At 43.0% G+C, this 19,395-nt stretch overlaps 3 protein-coding genes across 3 annotated transcripts; 2 read left to right on the top strand and 1 right to left on the bottom strand.

Moving 5' to 3' along the window:
* Nucleotides 1–1,116: 1,116 nt before the first annotated feature.
* Nucleotides 1,117–6,060, top strand: MELLADRAFT_93456 (putative oligopeptide transporter; the record flags this gene model as incomplete). Its single annotated transcript, XM_007406194.1, has 30 exons — nucleotides 1,117–1,352; nucleotides 1,458–1,581; nucleotides 1,654–1,709; nucleotides 1,766–1,890; nucleotides 1,953–2,031; nucleotides 2,100–2,127; nucleotides 2,199–2,228; nucleotides 2,314–2,450; nucleotides 2,526–2,550; nucleotides 2,622–2,733; nucleotides 3,015–3,178; nucleotides 3,224–3,323; nucleotides 3,391–3,409; nucleotides 3,485–3,536; nucleotides 3,601–3,653; nucleotides 3,709–3,971; nucleotides 4,040–4,109; nucleotides 4,177–4,213; nucleotides 4,295–4,343; nucleotides 4,400–4,434; nucleotides 4,501–4,541; nucleotides 4,611–4,636; nucleotides 4,700–4,752; nucleotides 4,924–4,993; nucleotides 5,063–5,134; nucleotides 5,211–5,316; nucleotides 5,407–5,541; nucleotides 5,604–5,668; nucleotides 5,731–5,840; nucleotides 5,938–6,060. 30 exons carry the CDS (start codon nucleotides 1,117–1,119, stop codon nucleotides 6,058–6,060), a joined length of 2,595 nt encoding a protein of 864 aa, XP_007406256.1.
* An 8,682-nt stretch (nucleotides 6,061–14,742) lies between these two features.
* Nucleotides 14,743–15,430, top strand: MELLADRAFT_103070 (uncharacterized protein; the record flags this gene model as incomplete). The annotated part of the gene is made up of 2 exons (XM_007406195.1): nucleotides 14,743–15,210; nucleotides 15,236–15,430. The coding sequence occupies 2 exons, from the start codon at nucleotides 14,743–14,745 to the stop codon at nucleotides 15,428–15,430; spliced, it is 663 nt and encodes a 220-aa protein (XP_007406257.1).
* A 1,747-nt stretch (nucleotides 15,431–17,177) lies between these two features.
* Nucleotides 17,178–18,259, bottom strand: MELLADRAFT_60200 (uncharacterized protein; the record flags this gene model as incomplete). The annotated part of the gene is made up of 4 exons (XM_007405882.1): nucleotides 17,178–17,573; nucleotides 17,686–17,900; nucleotides 18,027–18,040; nucleotides 18,162–18,259. 4 exons carry the CDS (start codon nucleotides 18,257–18,259, stop codon nucleotides 17,178–17,180), a joined length of 723 nt encoding a protein of 240 aa, XP_007405944.1.
* Between the last annotated feature and the right edge of the window lie 1,136 nt (nucleotides 18,260–19,395).

The following is a 19,395-nucleotide window of genomic DNA, read 5'->3' as shown; positions in this document are numbered from 1 at the left end:
AATTTTGTGCTCTAATTGCACGCTACCCCCGTGCAAGTATGAATGTTTGAATTGGCATCGCTTGCATTGTTAAACCCCTGTAGGAGGGAGTTGGTCAAGTTGGGTTCTGTAGTGATGTTGTGTAAGTCACAAGTGGGACAGACAGTACCAATACTTAATATCGTAGCTTATCTGATTCCTGTGTGCTCCGGGCTTCCATTCCGACAGACGAGGGTTCATCTTTGTGCTCGACTTACTTCCGAACGAGCGAGCTGTTGATGGTGGTTACAATCAAGACACGCTTCTCAATTCTCAATCTTATAATCAAGTATACGAGTAAACCATCCGAAGTTCTACGAGCGATATCGTACTACGGACGTTGAGGCATGTTTTGTCAAACGCCAAAATGGAGCTCAAAACGATCGGCATATATGTCCTACCTACGCTTAGGCCACCGCTTAGGCAGAATGGCCTTTACGCCAGCTCTGTACCTACATCTTGGATGGGGAGCCTGAAAAATTCACGGTTGGTTTACGGATGACCGTTACGATCGGTGGGTGCCTTGGCACGCCGACATCGGAGCCTCACACAAGGGTTTGAAAAGTCCTCTCATAACACTCGTGAGGGTCGTTACGAGTTAGTCAATTGCTCATTCGATCAGCTCTCATATTTGACACAATTGCAAGTGCGGCTCTGCTCTCGCAGTCTACCACTCTGGAAAACCGCGTCCCGCCCAGTGCCGGAGATTTTCCAAAGACCAGAACCTGTTGCTGACCTTTTTTCTCTTTACCTATCTTCAAGTGATGATATCTTTGGTCATGCGATGCGCTAGATGTTGGGATGGCAAGCTGTACATTCACGTTATCGCCAGACACATATAATTCGAAACACTTCTCCTGAATCATATTCTGTTTTGAAGTGCCTTCTCCTTTGTCAGAGAGTCTGTCATGCTGCGCCTGGAATCCGACTCAATTTCCACGACCTCTGGTACAAGTCGTCGAATCTTAAGTATAGCGGGGGCCTTCAGTCATACTGGATTAGTCAAACGACACCCCTTGGCTCCTCTGCCAATCTCACTTCTACAATCGCAAATCGCCATTTCCTCCTGGTCAATCAGCTGGGTTTACGATCCGCCATATGAATAAACAGCGATCTCCAGCCAGTTCGGGCTCCAGGGATTTCCACCATCTAAGTGCTTCATTTGCTTCGGACTGTAAAATTCAGCCTCGGCATGTTGGAAAAGAAAGGATAGGTCTATATGCACTGGGCGAGGACGAGTCCGATGATCAACCCGTCTGGAAAGAGCAGGCATTCGACCCGGAAGATTTGGAGGGAGTGATGAAATACCTCCGTCAGGCAATCAAAGATAATGAGTAAGCAGCCGATCCACTGCTATTGACTCGCCACTCAAGCTCGAATCCGTGAACTCACCTTTACATCGGAATCCATGGCTTCAGAAATGATCTAAATTTTCCTAGCGCTCTACTTCGTCAGGCGGCGGAAGTGCTCAGACCCGGAGTGCCATATCAGGACATAATCGACCTTGCAGATGCTATTTGCGTAGAACTCAAACTCGCGCAAGAGAACTCTCCATACCCTGAAGTAAATCCCTTCATCTCGATCGTACTCTGGTGAGATAGGCAAATCTGAACTGAAGGTGCGAATTCAAAACAGGTCCGGGCTTGTGTTGACCCATTCGACGATCCTACGATACCAGTCCTCACCTTCCGGTAAGTTTCACACCTATCTTTCAGGCAGGGTAAATATTCACCATGCGTGACTTCAGGATGTGGGTGATCGGGATCTTCCTGGTGTGCTTAGGGACCGGAGTCAATCAATTCTTTGCACAGCGCATGCCAACTATTGGACTGAGCGTCACATCGGCTCAGCTGGTGGCTTATCCGATAGGATGTAGGTTTCTTCAGATGTGCTTTGCCCGTTGTAAACTTTGTTTTCTGATCATTCCTCCCCAGGTATGATGGCTAAATATCTACCAGAAAAGGTCTTCCGGATAGGAAATCATCCATTCACCCTCAATCCCGGTCCCTTCAAGTCAGAGTTTTTTCAATATCGTTTGGCGGAGAGCAACATTTACTCACATTCTATTCCGTTGACGCTAGTATGAAGGAACACATGCTAATCAGTATCGTTAGTCGTCTTACATATTTCAGAGAATCGTATGTTAAGCGGAAGATCATAATATTTCTCTCTGATCATAGATGGCCAATGTATCGTTTGGCGGAGCGTTTGTGAGTTTGAAACAATGCCCAAGAAAAAGAATCATCTAGACTTGATTGGTCCAACAATGGCTGGTATTACTTCTGCTTGCGATAGGCGACCGACATCATTGCCGTGCTTAGAATCAAGCGGTTCTTCAACAATTCTGCTTTGGCTGAAAAGATTGGCTTTCAATTAACATTGGTGTTGAGCTCACAGCTGATTGGGTATACTTTAGCTGGTATGACGAGAAAGTAAGTGTCTTTGCCCTATGCCCACGGCCAGTCGCTGTGCACAATGTAAATATTGTCTTCGAATACGGTCTCTAGGTTTCTCGTTTACCCACCAGCCATGGTAAGCTCCTCGTCGCCGTCAATGATTCTTGTCGAGAACATCCCAGTCTGATGATTACGTATGTTTCAAAGGTTTGGTGGGGCAACCTTTCGGAAATTTCGGTCCTGCGAGCCTTACATTCGACGGACAAAAACCAATCTGTTAATGGATGGCGCATCTCGCGATTACGATTTTTCTTTATCTGTGCGGTAAATCCAACATTACTGGCGCCTGTACCTTGTCACACAATGTCCAATTTTTACTGACAGTATGAATCACTCGACCCTCTTTTTAGATTGCGTACGGGATCTGTCAGTTCCTCTCAGTTTGACTCTTGCGAAAGATGTCTCATGAAATTGTTGCTTTCGCCCTGCAGACTACATACTTCCAGGTGTCTTCTTCCAAAGTCTCTCATTTTTCAAGTACGTGGTATCTTGAGAATACTTTGCACTTTAAATTTCACACAGGCTCTGATGTATTGGAAGATAGCTGGACAACATGGATCGCACCACACAACGTCAAATTGTCTTTGATCACAGGAACTGTCAGCGGTCTTGGGCTCAACCCCGTACCTACCCTTGACTGGAGTTTTATGGCTCTGGATCCGATAATCATTCCACTCTGGTCCATTGTAGGCTTTGAAGCATTGGTTTTGGGTTTTTGAGTACAGCTTAAACCATTTATATATTCTCAGATCAACGTTTACGCCGGGGCTTGTGGTGGGTTTTTGGCTATTTGCGCGATATACTTTAAAAACATCAGATCTACATCCTATTTGCCTATCAATACATGGGGTAAGTCTTTGTTCCCGTTTTTTGCTTGCCATTTCACAACACTGATAAAGCTCGTCAAATATATCAGGTGTATTTGATCGATACGGGTATGCTAATAATCTCTATGACTCGACAACCGACTAATATACATAAATCTATTTTTTCTTCTATCCCATGATCAGAGCTCCGTACAACACTAGCATGGTCCTTGATGGTTCAGGTATCCTTGATCAGGTTAGCTTGTCAAGCATCCACAGAACTGATACCAGAGTCAATTATCTAACGATACTGTAAGTAGGCCCGGTATGAAGCGTATTCACCTCCTTATATGTCGGCTTCCGGGATCGTGTGGTGAGTAAGAAGCCATTTGTTTCAAGCTTTCCGTCAAAAATGTTGATTCTGGGAGGGTTACCCATGAAAAACTGTTTGCGATTCTTGCTAGCTACACCGCGTTCTTTGCATTGTACAGCAGTAATGTTGTTCATGCAGCGCTGTATTACCGCAGGTATATTATGTCTGGATTCTCTCACCTTTTCTCTTCATTCCAAGTCAGCTACCTTTTCAAGAAGTTGAAGAGAACAAGTGGAGAGAAGCTTCCAAAATCCAACATCCAAGAAGATACGATGTATAGCGACGTCCACTGCCGCCTTATGCAAGCGTACCCCGAAGGTCAGCGCTGATTTCCTGTCCGTCACTCTTGGGCTGATCAAAGCTTACTTTCCCTGGATTCATTGTAGTGCCTGAATGGTGGTTCATGCTTGTTGGAGTTGTTTCAATCATGATGGCTATCTTTATGCTCAAATATTAGTAAGTGCTGTATCACTCCCAGCTCTCTATGATCCAACTGACGTCTAGCATCTGTAAACCCATACAGTGAATCAGAAATGCCGACAATGCCAATTTGGGGTTTGGTCAGTGTGTTTCACTATTCAATAGATTTTAACCATTTTCCATCGACTCACCAAAACTGCATTTACTTTTTCCTCTCAAAGGCATTTTCCTTTGCGATCGCGTTGGTCCTCATAGTCCCGATTGGAATCAGTGAGTTGTCCTCGAATTATAAATGTTCATGTATCTCAAAATTTCTCCCTTTACAGTGAGTGCCGTAGCGTCCGTATCCGCTACACTGAACGTGAGCAACCCTTTCTCCACTAGAATTTTTGAATAGAAGGACTTCCGCTCATCAGTGTCACTTCAGGTACTGTCCGAGCTTGTGGCTGGTTATGCCTTGGTTGGCCGGTAGGTCTGGTGCCGTCACGCCTCTTAAAAAGTAGCTAAATCTGAGTGTCCATCTTGTTTCCACAAAAGTCCACTAGGACTCATGCTCTGTAAAAGTAAGGGCGTCACAGATTCTTGATCTAGATTTTATTGCCGTTGATATCACCATCCCCACAAAGCATACGGATACATAACAACAGCCCAGGCAATCGGCTATGCTTCAGATATGAAAGTAAGGTCGTTTGTGAGATGTATTTTGAAACACATACTGATTAGCTCGGCAATTTGATTGTTATCCTCTAGCTCGCCCACTACGTGAAGGTGACTTACAACCTTGGTCTTTTACAAATTCAAAAGTAGAGTATGATCGAATTTGCTGATCCGGTACGGGGAATCGAAATAGATCCCTCCTAAAGCTCTATTCGTAGCACAGCTGTCTGGGACTGTCCTGTCCTCGCTTATTTCCATAGCAGGTACGGTGACTTCTGACATGAAATCTCCATACGATAGTGTCGGAAACCTGATTCGACCCTCTCCTGTAGTCCTGGACTGGCAAATCGCAAACATCCCCGACTTGTGTTCACCAACCCAGTCCCTCCACTTCACTTGCCCAGGTGAGCCTCGTGGAACAAAATCTGAAAGCTAATCACTCCCTGCTTATAGGCAAACTTTTCGCGAATGTCTCCGTAGGTCTCGACGCCTTCTTCTCCTCAAGCGTGCTATGGGGGGTGGTGGGCTCACGGAGAATGTTTACTGGACCTGATGCACCATACCGGTTTTGCATGTATGGGTTCTTGTGAGTTCGACTTTATTCCCGTCCCAAATCCTCACAAGTGATTGGAACGTAAATTTTGAAAAAAACTTACTGACACATCTAAAATGATAGAATCGGTGCCATTGCACCGGTCATTCCTTGGATCTTTTCGAAAATATGGCCTAGGTCATCATGGCGGCTAGTACACACCCCCGTCATTTTTAGTGGCTTCTTGTGCTACGGAATCTTGAATTTGGGTTATTACACGTGAGTAAGGCGCCTTGATAATTGAAAAAAAACAGGTAAAAATTTCGCTTTGGGTTTATCAGGCCCGCGATTCCACTCGCACTCTTCTTTCAGCGGTATGTCAAGAAACGGTGCGCTGCTTGGTACGGTATGTCGACCTTCGAGTTCTTGTCCCATTCCAAAAGGATTTACAACTGACATATAAATGAGAAATAGAAAAGTACGCTCTGACACTTACCGCTGGAATCAGCTCTGGCGTCGCAATTTTTGGGTTATTCTATTTTTTTGCGCTTCAATTCAATGGACAGAACTACCCCTGGGTAAGTGATTTTCCATCGGGGAAACCAGACTTGAAATGAAGAATACTAACTTTGCAACCATCAAACTCATGAAAGCTTGGAAATGTTGCTTTTCGAGCGGGATGCGATGGTTCAGCGTGCACTTTGCGGAGTATACCACGAGAGGGCTTCGGACCCACATCTTGGAATTAACAGAATCCGACAGCCCTCTCTTCAGGTCTCTGGAGGCAACATAATGTAAATACAACTCGGTAACTCAAAACCACATTTTTTACCTGTGGTCTCTACTCGGCATGATGAAAGGGCTTTGAGGCGCTTGACCAAGAGGTAAAAGTAAAGTGGTCATCAATAGAGTTCAGCAAAGCAATGTAATATATCTGGAAGCACTGGAAAGATAGCAACATGAGCAAAAGTTTATTTTTCAAGTTCCTATCTTTCATCCCCTTGATTAAAGCAGCTTGAATTTAATGTTTTTCCAAAAGACTAAATGCTTAAATGTGGAATTCAAACAATATAGCATAACTGTAAAATTATGTAGCTATTATTTACTCAAAATGAGATAATCTCTATATGTGAAGTCTTTATCTCATGGTTTTGAACATGAAACATGAAACCAATCTTATGAAAAATTACTCATCAGCTCAATTGCTCATTATAAAAGTGAAACTTACAAACCAAATAACTTCACAGATACAACAACTTGATTGTAATGAAGGCAATCAAGCTTACAGCATGACTGCTAGCAATGGGCAAGGAGTTTAAATCTAGTCTTGCAGCTACAACTAGCTTCAGCTGTAATCAGTGTTTCATGCGGGTATGCATGATTTGCAATTCTTACTTTTGTATTTTGATCCACATCTTCACCACACCAAGAAAGATCTCATTGGTGCTGCAAATCCCAAACATTTGCCCTTCACCATTTTGGAGCTGCAAAAAAGTGGGTCTTCACACTGCACCCCAGCTGAACCTCAGTGGGTACCAGTGTCAGAGGAGGCACTGGATTTTATTTTGCAGACAGTGCAGCATTCATTGCTGGAATGTTCCAGGTTGGGCACCAAATTTGGTGAAAACAGTCTCAAAAGTTACTGATGTAAGTTTAAATCAATGTGATAGGTTTTTGCACCATGTATCAAGGCAGGAGCAGAAAGATTACACCAGAGAAATTACAGGTTGAACCCCTACTTCTGCCTGAGACCAGTATGGTGTGGATGTGTGTTGGATTTTTCAGGTCCATTTTGAGGCTTTGGCAACCTTGTCCAGCCTCAATCTCAACTAGCCAATTGTCTAAAGTTTCTCCATATTTCGAATTGTACTGCTTTCATAAACCAAACACCATGTCAATATACTTGTACATGTCATGTTGGCATCCACACACAGAGAGTTTTGAAACAAATCTCAAACTCTGTTGGTCAGATTTAGAATGAGATTGTTGTTGAACCCTTTTTATTTACAGGATTTGCAGAATCCTTTGTCAGCAGCTGGGGTCACCTGAGTGTCAATGTACCAGTTGATGAGGGGAAGATGTGCCTGTTAAGGAACCTCTTTGAAGGGTCTTTTGAGGGTCTAAAAAAATAATTTAAGTGTGTACACCAGCGTGCTACAAGGATACAGACACAGTGGAAGCCTATGCCAAAGGATTGCTGCAAGAAGTGGTGGTGGGGCGGCAGAGAAGCGGACCACCTTGCCACCACTGGATAAATACGGGGGTAGCCAGTCTACCCAATCTGATAGTGCTGCCATCATCAGATCTTCCCCAAAGCAGATTGTGGATTTAGCAAAGCACCATAAAGTTCTGCTCTGTAGGCCCAGCATAGAGCAGTATGCATTCATGTAGCAGCAAGTGACTTATATCAAAATTCACATCACTCAAGGCTGCATTTCCACCCCAAAAACCATCTTGAATACATTTCACGGCTAGGAAGACTCCTTGAAAACCTCTGCAAAGACTAAATCCACATCTATCCACCCCAACCTTCAACAAACACCCCAGTTGAATCAGTAAAAAACTGTTAAAAATCTCCAGTCTTTTGCAAGATTTTCATGCCTTATCTTTAGATTACATATCTTTTCTTCAAAGACCAAACTGACACAATCACTCCCTTTCCTTGTGGTACTTTCTACCAGCTGATCATTGAAAGTCCTAACCAAAGAATGGCTTAGTACATAGCTCCTTGGATGAGATTTGAACACAAGATCAGGTAAAAAAACATAACTCAAATCATAGATTTCACAAAGAGAGTCTGAAAATTGAAATTTAGAATTCTTCAGACCTCATACCTCATCACTTTGCCACAACTCTGTTCATTTCATTATCCATTCTGAGGGTAGGAAATAAAATTTCAAATCCATCCCACCGCCCAGCTGGGTAAGGGATCAAGGGATCAGCCTGATGTTGTAGAACTAATCACCCAACAAGGGGATTTAGAGCTTGGAGAGGATGATCTACTAATAAAACTAACTAGTAGCAATGTCTATGGACTGCTCTTCTAATACACACAATAAAAGAACTTTATTGGAGGCATTGAGACACAATTTGAAAGAGAGATAAAACTTTTTTGATTCACTCAAGGACATGTGTCAAAGTATTAATGTATAATACTCAACACTCAAGCAATCAATAAAGAGAAATAAGCACCAATTTTGATACTAGCCTCAACACTTGGAATAGTGTTATTCCTGTAGATATAAAGAAATAAATATAGCAATGCTTAATAATTATTCTTCCCACAAAGCTACAACACTAAATCAATTTCTCCTAATTACAGGGGCGGATTTAAGTGACCTAGTACAGTGGTAGTAAATTAATTATTATTTTAAAAAAACTACAACTTGTAAAAGATAAAGAAAGAAAAAAACCCCTCCACGCCAATACAAAGCACACAAATATATATAATTCCCCTTTACAATCATCCTACATCATTTCACAGCTTCACAACTTCCTAATTTTGACAAAAATCCTTCTCCAATTCTTTATTTATGATATTCAACTCCATTGTGCTATTCCATTCCTCTTCTTAGTCAAGGTGAGCTCCAGACCCGGGTTTTGGCTGGATATCTGACAGAGCATCCATCAGATCCAGATGCCAAAAGGCTCTTAGAGTCATCCGGTGGCCAGATACTCTGGTGGTTTGGTATTTGGATGTGAGGGTGACAAAACTCAGTATCTGTTGGTTATCAGACAGATTTCTCATATATTTGCTGACATGTATTCATGTAAAAGTAGATAAATTGTAACATGTATATAGCAAAATAACTAGATAAAACAAAACTAAGAGAAAGAAGTAAAAAAACTAATCACTCTCCTCACCATCACAGCTAGGATATTTCAAAGGACCAAACACACAGTGCCAATCTTGGACATATAACAGAGCTTCAACATGTAAACACAAAAGATTAGTACACTGAGGTGTCAAGATGTGTTTTTTCTTATCAAAAACATCCTTGGATGGACAGCTAGTCGCTGGGGTTGCCAAAAGATGCATAGCCATGTTTGACAATCCACGGTAGATGTCAACACATCTTTTCCAAAATCTAAGACCTTCATATTGTGAGCTTCAACTTTTTCACCTAGGTATTGAGCAATTTCATTGCTAATGGAATGGTAGTGTTCATCATTTTGGGTGTCAAAAATCGCATCTTCAAAGTATTGGGACGTCAAGGTGGCAGCAGTTGATATCTGGGAGGTAGTTAGAGGGGGTATTGGTACATCAAGATTGTATTTGATGGCCTCTACTTCAAACATGCACCTGATATCCAAGGTGAGGAGGTCATATTCAGAAAACATCATTGCTTGATCATTTGTTTGTATGATAAATACAAACACTCATTAGTACAGATTTAAAGTAGAAATAGATAAATAAACCTACTTGAAAATAATTCAACTTGAGGTGTAGGTCCAGGATGATAGCAAAGACTGGTGCAGGTTCGGCAAGCACTTTTTGAAAGTGATCTTCTAGTCTTCATATCATTTTGAGTGAAGCAGGGATTAATTGATTGTGATCATACTTTTGAGCCACCTATATATAGCATTAGTTGACATCAACAAATTGAAAATATGAAATGATTAATGAATATTACTTGGTGATTTCAGTCCTTGTAGGACTACTGTATACATTGAAACCACCTGATGCATTGTTGTGTACTTTGGCTTGCAAAGCATCTCAGTGTCTTTGCTGAGGGGTTCCAAGAAGTCACACATTTATTTGACATAATTCCACTCATTTGATAAGAGTGCATATCTCTTGAAGTCATCTCCCTTGCTGAACTCATTGCACGATTTTTGTAGGCGGAGCATCTGTTGGACCATGTGATCTGAAGAGTTCCAACAAGTTGGAACATTGGTAATCAACTGAGTCACAGTGTCTCTTTTGGGCTGAGCTGGAGCAACTTCATCAATGGTTGGATCTGCTAAAGGGTAATCAAGAGACTCAACATCAGCAGGATGGGGAGCAGGGGTTGCAGCAGCTATTTGTCAATGAAGCCGGTTTGCGTCTTGCTGAGGGAGTTGGAGGCTGAGCTGTCAAACTAGCAAGGTTACGTCGCGTCTGTACAATGTTTGCCACAAGTTGACCACATTGAGGGCTGGACAAATTACTTGTGACAAAACCATGGCATCAATGATAAATGGTCTTGAGATTAAATTGTCCAACAGAGGAAGGGTCCATGAGACAGTGAAGAGCAATTGAGTTTGAGGAATCAACCTTGTCTTTGTCTGTATCAAATATCTGTCCAAACGCCTTAAGACCCTCTTTCACAGCAAGGTTTATCACATGGGCTACACACCCATGAAGCTGGTTCTGGTGATTGAAATCAATCCCTTTGGCTTGTAAAATTTCTCGCCCAATTGCTGCATTGGTACTGACATTTTTGGCAGTCATGGCGGTTAATTTATTAGTAAGATTATACTTTTTCAGATACTTGATAATGGCTAGAGAATAGGTGGGCCCGCCCGCTAAATGCACCTGTCTCAAAAGAAGCTACAGAATTGGTGTTGCCCCAATTTTCAGTTCATTCTTATCTCTCATTCAGCGTGAAGGACACTGTTATGCAATCAGCAGTTCAATAATATTTACACAGCTGCCAACACAAAATAAATACTCAAAAGATAGGTTACAGTTGTTACTTGTGTACTCACTTGCAGATCTTCTCCACCCTGACTTGTGGTTGACCCGTCACAGCACCGCCAAGAAATTTGCGTCGGGAAGCCCTTCCCGTTGTCAATTCGGGGACAGTGCCCCGATTCAGTATCACGCCCAAGCCATGCGATGGAACAGGTTTGCGATCTACAATCGAACATGATTGGCGCGACTGAATCCCCAGTCCAATTCAGAAACAGTCGGGCTCATCCGATGGAGCTCAGCTCCGATATAAAGCCGCATGAGCGACACCCGACTGATCCTCATTCCGATTCAACCTCGCGAAATGCTGCTTCGACTCAACCCTACGTGCGATGGAATTGTCTCATCGCGTAACTTTCACGCGATGGTCCATCCACCGTCCCGCCCCGATGCAATCCCGGATCCGATACGAGACCGGTCATTTCATTGCGACCCAATCCCATATACATCCGATGCAACATCATTTGCGGAATAACTTCGGATTGATCCTTGCGATCCAATCCCCCCTCCGAAATCATAAAGGCTGCTATATGAAAGAACGTGTAGTTTAAGAGAAAAAACAACACAAAAAGAGGGAAATGAAAAGTAGCAAGAGGTGTTGTTTCATCCAAAGAATCAAGCAATTTGAGATCACAAAAGAAAAGTCATTGATTCTATTGATTCCGAAGAAAAAGAGATTTCTACTTGAAATTCATGAACCCTTACTTGAAAAAAAAGTTTGAAAACGAATTAAATTTCAAAGGGGTTTATTTGAAAAGACATCCGGTTTAAGAGAAAAAGCAAAACAACACAAAAAGAGGGAAATGCATTTCATGCAAGTTGAGATCACAAACGGAAAGTCGTTCATTCTTCTGATTTTGTAGAACACCACAGTCCTAATTGACAATCATGAACCCTTACTTGAAAAAAAGGCCGAAAAGAAATTTCACAATAAAGAAAGAGCATTCTATGGCTCGAAGAGCTTGGAGCTTGAAGCTTGTGTAAGCGTGGAAGAGCTTGGAGCGTCAACCTTTGAGCTTTCAAGCTCGCTCGAAGCTGCTTGAAGTTCGAAGTTCGAGGCTCGAAGCGCGAAGCGCGAAGCGCGAGGCTCGAAGCTCGAGGCTCGAAGCTCGAGGCTCGAAGCTCGAGGCTCGAGGCTCGAATGTTTTGTAGATACTGAGATTAAATGGATGAAGTTCGAAGGGGTGGGTAATATTGCAAGTATGGCAGAAATCAACTATTCATAAAAGCTTTCCTTTACCGAAATATTCTGAAGCTTCACTACTAAGACAATATGAAAGCTTAAATTACAATAACAACGATCTACTGGTCAGCAAGAACCCTTCCTAATGCAATCTTCTCAGATGGTGGTCTCAATGATATGTGGCCAACGTGACTGCGTATTGCATCTAGCAGTATGAGACATTGCATGTTGACTTCATGGGCGTTCTTGGAGTTTTTCAGGCGCTCCACTATCACATTCTGCTAAATGGATCATGATTAGCATCAGGAGCACAATATAATCAAAATTGGTACTCACCAGCCAAGAATGCAGGTTGTCCTGATACAACTTTAGAAGAGGTCTTGTTTCGTTCAAAAATGTTGAGATCTCATGCGTCTGGCTCAGTATTTCTCTGATTGATTGAAGATTTAGGTTCAAGGCCTGACTGCTGGTGGACCCAAACGCGTCTGTGATGCGGCTGAATCTGGAACCTTGAGTCAATTTCCTTTCCATAACGTGAAGGTGGTACCTTGCATCCTCGTTGGCTTTGTTCGTGATATGAATTGTATCAAGGATACTTGTTATAGACCTTGATAGGATACTTAACGAATCACGATGACGGTCGAGGATCCTTTTGGCGCTCTGCATGTCACTGGTAGCTTCCTGACGATTGAACCAGAAGATAAACTGCGTAGTTCATAAGCATCCTGTCAGTCGTTGATATTCTGCTCAAACATCTTGCATTGGCCTTATTCACCTCACGCATGAAGATTTCAAGCTCAGTTTGTCCTTTGCCGTTGAGCTGGCGTGTCATGTCGGAGACCAAATCAATGTTATCCAAAACCTTTGTCAGCAGGCTCACAGTAGCTGATGACTCTGACAAATCCGTGAAAGTCTTCAGGACACCCGATGATTCTCGAAGCGAAAGAAAATCTACAGGTTTGAGAATTGCATGGTTGCTGAGAGACTTCATTGACTCGATGAAGGTGACCGGGGTGTGTTGGATCTTTCGAAGTTCTGTCAAGGCCCGACCTGATTTGATTTGGTCTGTTGCTTCCTTCAGCTGATCAACTTGTGTAGCAAAAGCACTTCTACGAAATCAGGACACATAGTACGCGCAACGGTGAGCTATTTTTAACAGCTAAAACAAACATCTGAGAAGTGATTTACTCTGGAAAAAAATACCAAGCCATTATGAGTGCGATAGCACATGATAGTATATACCGTAATTGCCGAGCGTGACGTGGACGACGAAATACTTCATGATCTGGTGTATGGAGCGGTGGAGGTTTGGTATCGGACACATTGACACTCGCGTTAGTCGACAAGTCCGAACTGGATGCGAGCCAGTCTGGGTTCATGTTTGATGACGATGGATCGTAATTAGGGATTGTGGCCATACTTATGCAGCCAATGCTTCGTACGAATAATAGGATGATTATTGAGACAATTGATATGTATGTACAGTGTTCACTCAAGTCTCGGAAGTCGAAGTGCCGAAGATCAGAATAGTTCGTCATTAAATATGATGGGTCAGGCTACGTTTTCGTGTACTCTACGCATGCTCTGAGTGAGAGCTACTGAGCCTAACGCTCGCGACTTTTTTGCCATTGATGCCTTTCTAGTGCTCAGGATAACACAACTTGATGAGCGCTCGCACACACTTGCGCAGTCAAATACCTGGAAAGAGGTTCCCAGAGAGAGCGCAGTAACCGACTCAGTACTAAGTCAGTTTCGAACTAGGGGTCAGAGTGCGTGTTTACTTGAAAGGTGCGGATTTCGTCTCATTTCAGAGGTTCCAGAAACAGCTGGAATTTTGATACGTAAAGCGAATATCTGGTAACAAAGGATGGCCGAGGGTTCTCACCTACAAAGGATATGCAGAGCACCACTCGAAGACTCAGACTCTTGAGGACTCTTCGTCCATCCGTGTCCCAACCTTTTCCCAACGTACTCTACTCGGCACTCCTCGAAAACCTTTACAAACACGCAATAAATCTAATATATCTGCGTAAGCCCAGGATGCGTAGTTGATATCAACCTAATGACTAACCCATAAACTAAATCGCCTTTTACGTTGGCAGGATAATGGTTTGATTATCTTTGTCGGTAAATCTTTTGAATTGGGCTCTATTAGCTCTATTGGCGGTATCGATTCCTGGTATTCCCAACGCTATCCATCGTTACCTCGTAAAGCGTTTCAGTGTCCGTGTTCCAAAGGTGTCGAACTTGTACTGCACGTATATCGGCGGTCCTTATTTTTGCGGACCCAAAGACAGTAATTGCTCGAATAAAGTGGCTTTGCTATCAAACACCGTAACATCGACTGCACGCTCCGCTGGGGATATTTTCGAATCTATCCTTGACCTAGGAAATCCCAACCACGTCCGTCTTTACCAAGACAAAATTCTAGAACTTTCTCAGGCCATTGCTGCCTCAGACATATTGGAGAAGAAGGACCAACTTTCCGAAAGTGTTCAGAGCCTCAGCGAGATGACCAGAGATGTGAGAGACAGGGTTAATCTCTTGAATAGTGCAAGTATATCAGTATTGCGAAAGGTCTTCCAGAAAGTAAGTATGTTCTTTCCTCGCATGCATACAATCGATGCCATCCAAGGGGCAGTCAATAGTCAATCTCCGAACTAATAGTCATCTTCGAGACAAGCTTGAAGTGATCGGGCTTGTTCTGACTTCCATTGCCAGTGGGGACAATGTATATTCGACTACGTCAGCGCAGGTCAGATTGAACGATATGGTCCAAACCATCTCGGACGGGTTTTCCGGGCTGCAAGCGCAGATAGATGCCGCCATTCCTCTGGTCAGACAAGGGTCGAATTTCGCAGCCAACGTTGGTGCTCAATTTGCACAAGAAAACATGCAACTGCGAAAAATCAGGGCTGGTATCCCGTTTTGGCAACGCTTAGTAAACTTCAATACTTGGGGAAGTCAATCGCTCACTCGGAATATTGCAATGACTTCGGAAAGCGCATCAACATTGAGGTCTATTGCAACAAGGCTTGAAGACCTCCGCGCAGCTCTTGTAACCTTTCATGGAAACGCGGAACATTTTCGTGTCAGTGTGTCTACATCTTGCCTAGTTTCTGGAAAAATCTTTAATCACAATTTGTCATCAGTCCGAGATCATAGGTAATCACAATTCATGTCGTGAGCTAGCAATTGAAGACGAATTTCGGGCAATGAGCCAGGTGATTGGTCGCTTCAATCAGCTCACCCAGGCAGCTGGAACCAATTTCAAAGCAAATCGCACGAATTCGCCGACCCTTTCAGCCTGAAGCGTGCCACGATTTACTACCTGGTGTTGTCAATCTGAGATTTATGCTTCGTTAGCAACCCTCAGAGGACATAGGAGCTCTACTTGCCTAGTCCATGATCCATTTGGCACCATCTTTTTTACCTGTCTTAGTAATTTTACTTTTTTTCCTTGTATAAAGTTTTACATAGTTGGATCCACATCAATCTTCCTGTTGATCATAAATTATCACTCACTCCATCACATCAGAGCTTCGCCAGTGGGGTAAAGAGTGTTATAGCTTTTGTTGTTCTTGACCTCTATTTTCTTTGAAATGCTCGAAATATCTTCTTAGATTGTTAATCACAAAAGAGCGATAACAAGAGCGATAACAAACGGAGAAGTTCGGAATCGAATTTCGAATTTATATTGGGTTACACGTGCTCATTCTCATTTCAAATCTCATGACAATAGCCTTGAATTTGGATTCATGATATGTCGAATTACTCTGATTGGGTTATGTATTGATATGTCCTGGTATACATATTGTTTGTTACATCATACGCAATTGTGATCATCATGAGTTAAGACATCAAGTTTATTTTTGATAAGTACTCAAAAGGTCCAATTTTCTATTGACCATTGTTCCCGTTTCTTCTTTATCGAAATCAAGCTTATTAATAAGTCGAGTAAGAATACTATCATTTTTACTCGAAACTATCTATAGTGACCGGTATATGAAATTAACCAGCTTGAGCTCTGTTGATCAAATCTTCACCTACGTAGATCATCGTGTGGCCTTTGAGTCATAGTGTTTGATAGCCGCCCACCTCATGGGAGCGCTTTGCACAAAGCAATGGCAATGATAAAAAAGTATATAGGGATTGGTGGAGACAAACACAAGCATAAGGCCAGTAATATATACACATTGAATTCTAACCATCTCAACACCTGCGTAGACCGCTGATATGTTCTGGCATCACCAATAATTTAACTTGGAGTCATATCGACAGCAACTCTCTGGATCAAGCAAAACTTTAGCGGCCGCCGAAATCTGAAGGGAACGGAAATTTTCCAGCATCAGAATGACACGGAAAAGCGGAATGATTCAGATTCAAGCTTGAAATGAAATCACCTGTTGTGCTACCCCAGTGTGACCACCCTTGTCTGGATGAAAATACAACATACACAGTTTCCAACGGCTTTTGATCACTGCGGCATCCGCCGTTCGCGTAAGAGCCAGCTTCTGGTTCGAGGATCAGATCTAGATCAGCATGAATTTCGGGGCAGGAATATCCAGTCGATATGCACTCACCTCGTAAAGCGTCCTTTGCCTTTGTTCTTGGGCTTGATGGCTGCAAGATGTGGGGTCACACTGTTGTTTATTAATGGCACGCCTGTAAAGCTGTGACATCCAAAGATAATTCTTATCAAGAGTGTCAATGTAGAACCGACTTTCAGGATTCCAAACTTGGTTTAGGATTTCTTCGCCCTCCTTCAGTTGGCCAATGTGCAAATACGCCTCAACAAGCAGTAGATGAATTCTTATAATTTGTTCCTTCATTTTTTTATCAATTACCTTTTGCTCTTCTGCTATTCGTTTTCGCCCCCCTTCCAAAAGTGAAATGGCATCGTGTGATTTTTCTTGAGATAAAAAATCCTCCGCATACATACATATCAGATTCAAAAGTTCATTGGTGGTGAATTCATCTTTACGAACGTCTGATTCAGACTCCTTTTGAAAGTAAAAAATTGAAATTCACTTGTTAGTTATCTGACGCAAGAGCGCATTACCAAAGAAAACATCCACCGACATAGTTCGCATGAGAGTGAGAGATGCTCTGTAACCTATCTTCAACTTCGAAATACAAATGGGATAGTTCCAGATAGTTTGTATGTGTGGAAGGTATGGCTAGGCTTGAATCTGGGCGCCAAGCTTGTTGGAGAGTTTCGAAGGCCGCTTGCGGGCGCTTCAGCTTCAAGTAGCATCGTGTAAGATTGAAACACGAAAGAATCCATCCCGTATGGGGGCCTCTATTGGTCGCACCATGTTTGCTCTCACATCTTGACATTTCGTCGGCATACAAATTTAGGAGTTGCTGATATGTTTGAACAGAGTCTGCATACATTCCTTTAGAGTCGGCGAATTCAGCTGCATCCATGAGTTGATTGATGTGGTCCTGATCCTGTAAGGATGGGTCAGGCGGATTTCGGTGAGACTTGGAAGACGAAAAGGTATCAAAGAGATGCGAAAATTAGTGGGAGCAGTTACGAGGTTCAAAGATATCACTAACTCACCATTCTTCCCGCTTTACTGCATTTGATCGGGCGGTAGACTTGGGTTGTTGCTTTGCTTGATTCGGTGTCCGGTAAACACTGATATGATCTCTTTGGACGGGACGACGAGGGGGCTTCGCTCGCTTCGATTTGTAATAAGCGCTCGTGGGATGTCTTCGAACGCAATGGTATACTCATTTCAAACATGCCAGTTCTACTAAATTTTACGATGCGGGCTGAATGGTTTTGGTGTATGCGTAGTCTACGGGCCACAAATGTGATAGGAAGATACATATCTACAAGGAACAAGATCTTATATAGAGATGTGAGTGAACCAGGTGGAGTGAACTATGGATACTCACTTCGTTCATCTGAGCTGACGATTCAGTTCCATTCAGGCCTCCTCGAAGGAGGCGCTGAGTCACGCGATTGACGGAGATCACTTCATCACAGGTTGCGTAGCTTCAATTGATACTGAACACATTTAGCCCACACACTCTCGCTCAGGTGCTTGCTCAACAGCTTTACGCCTTGGTTTGCCTACCCATTTTGACTCCTTCTCAGGGATCACGAACCTGGTCTTGGCCTCGGTCATTACAGACCCAGCTTGTTGGATTATAAAGCTGTGAGCGTTGATGCTCAAATCCAAAGCTGTACTGAGCTTAGCTCAGCCACCGCGGTAACAAGGGATGTGATCGCGGCACATCTACCACTTATCTGCTGAGCTGCGCGTACGCAAAGGCGCCCCTTTCGAATTTTCTCACATATTGTATCATTTGGCTGCTCAACCGAGTTGCCAATGTCATATATATATATATATATATATCCTTGATAGTAAAACGTATCGACCATCACTCTTCATTTGAAAATCATACTTATCGGCCATCACTCTTCGACATCTGAGATATCTGCTCATTGGCGGTGTATTTTACAAAACCAACTTGCTGGCAAATATCCCGTCATCGCTCTAAATCGTTCGCCTCACAAAAGCAAACTATATTAAAGTTTAAGATTTCAATCGTGATGTCAACTTCGGAAATGCGTCACAAAATGCCGCCGCCCGAGAAGGGCAATCCCCACAGTTTTGGTCGTAGGGCCGGGTTCCGAGTGAGAGCAGCTGTTGATCAACTTTCGCGACATGCCCCCGCGATGCATGTTCTCTTATTAATACTCCTGTCCATAAGTCAGTACAATTTGTTTGCTTGGTCTTTGTATACGTCTTGAAGGCTGATTCGACACATATTTTCCAGCAACATGTGGGCGGACACACTTTCTTGAACAACGGTTAAAAAAAGTCGAGGGGGACCTTTCAACATGCGAGTACAGCTGGTTCAACCTTGCACCAGCCTCTCGGCTTCATGGGAGCAACGTTGGGCCGTTACGCTGAATTACGTTAGTCGGACGTTTTTGGGTAACGTCTCGCTCAAAACTCAAAGCCGAACGGCCAGGGTGATAACGCAACACAAGAGTCACCGATTTCATTTTGAACGCAACGATACAATTTTTCAAAGGCAGGAAATTAAAAAAAACGCAACGGATTCGGCCGAAAAAACGGTACAACGCAACGGATTTTGCGGCCGGGCCACTACAAAAATCGCAAAGATAGAGCAAAAAAAAGACAACAAAAAAATAGACTCGCTCACAAGGTTTGTTCAACAAGAAGAAAGAAAAGTATTTTTTTTTAGATTTTATTAGGTTTTTTTTGTGAAGCCAAGAAAGGAAAAGTAAAAA

Source organism: Melampsora larici-populina (genome assembly GCF_000204055.1).
Source record: "Melampsora larici-populina 98AG31 unplaced genomic scaffold MELLAscaffold_5, whole genome shotgun sequence".
NCBI lineage: Eukaryota > Fungi > Basidiomycota > Pucciniomycetes > Pucciniales > Melampsoraceae > Melampsora > Melampsora laricis-populina.
Note: the sequence above shows the minus strand (reverse complement) of the source record. Positions and strands in the feature narration are given on the sequence as shown.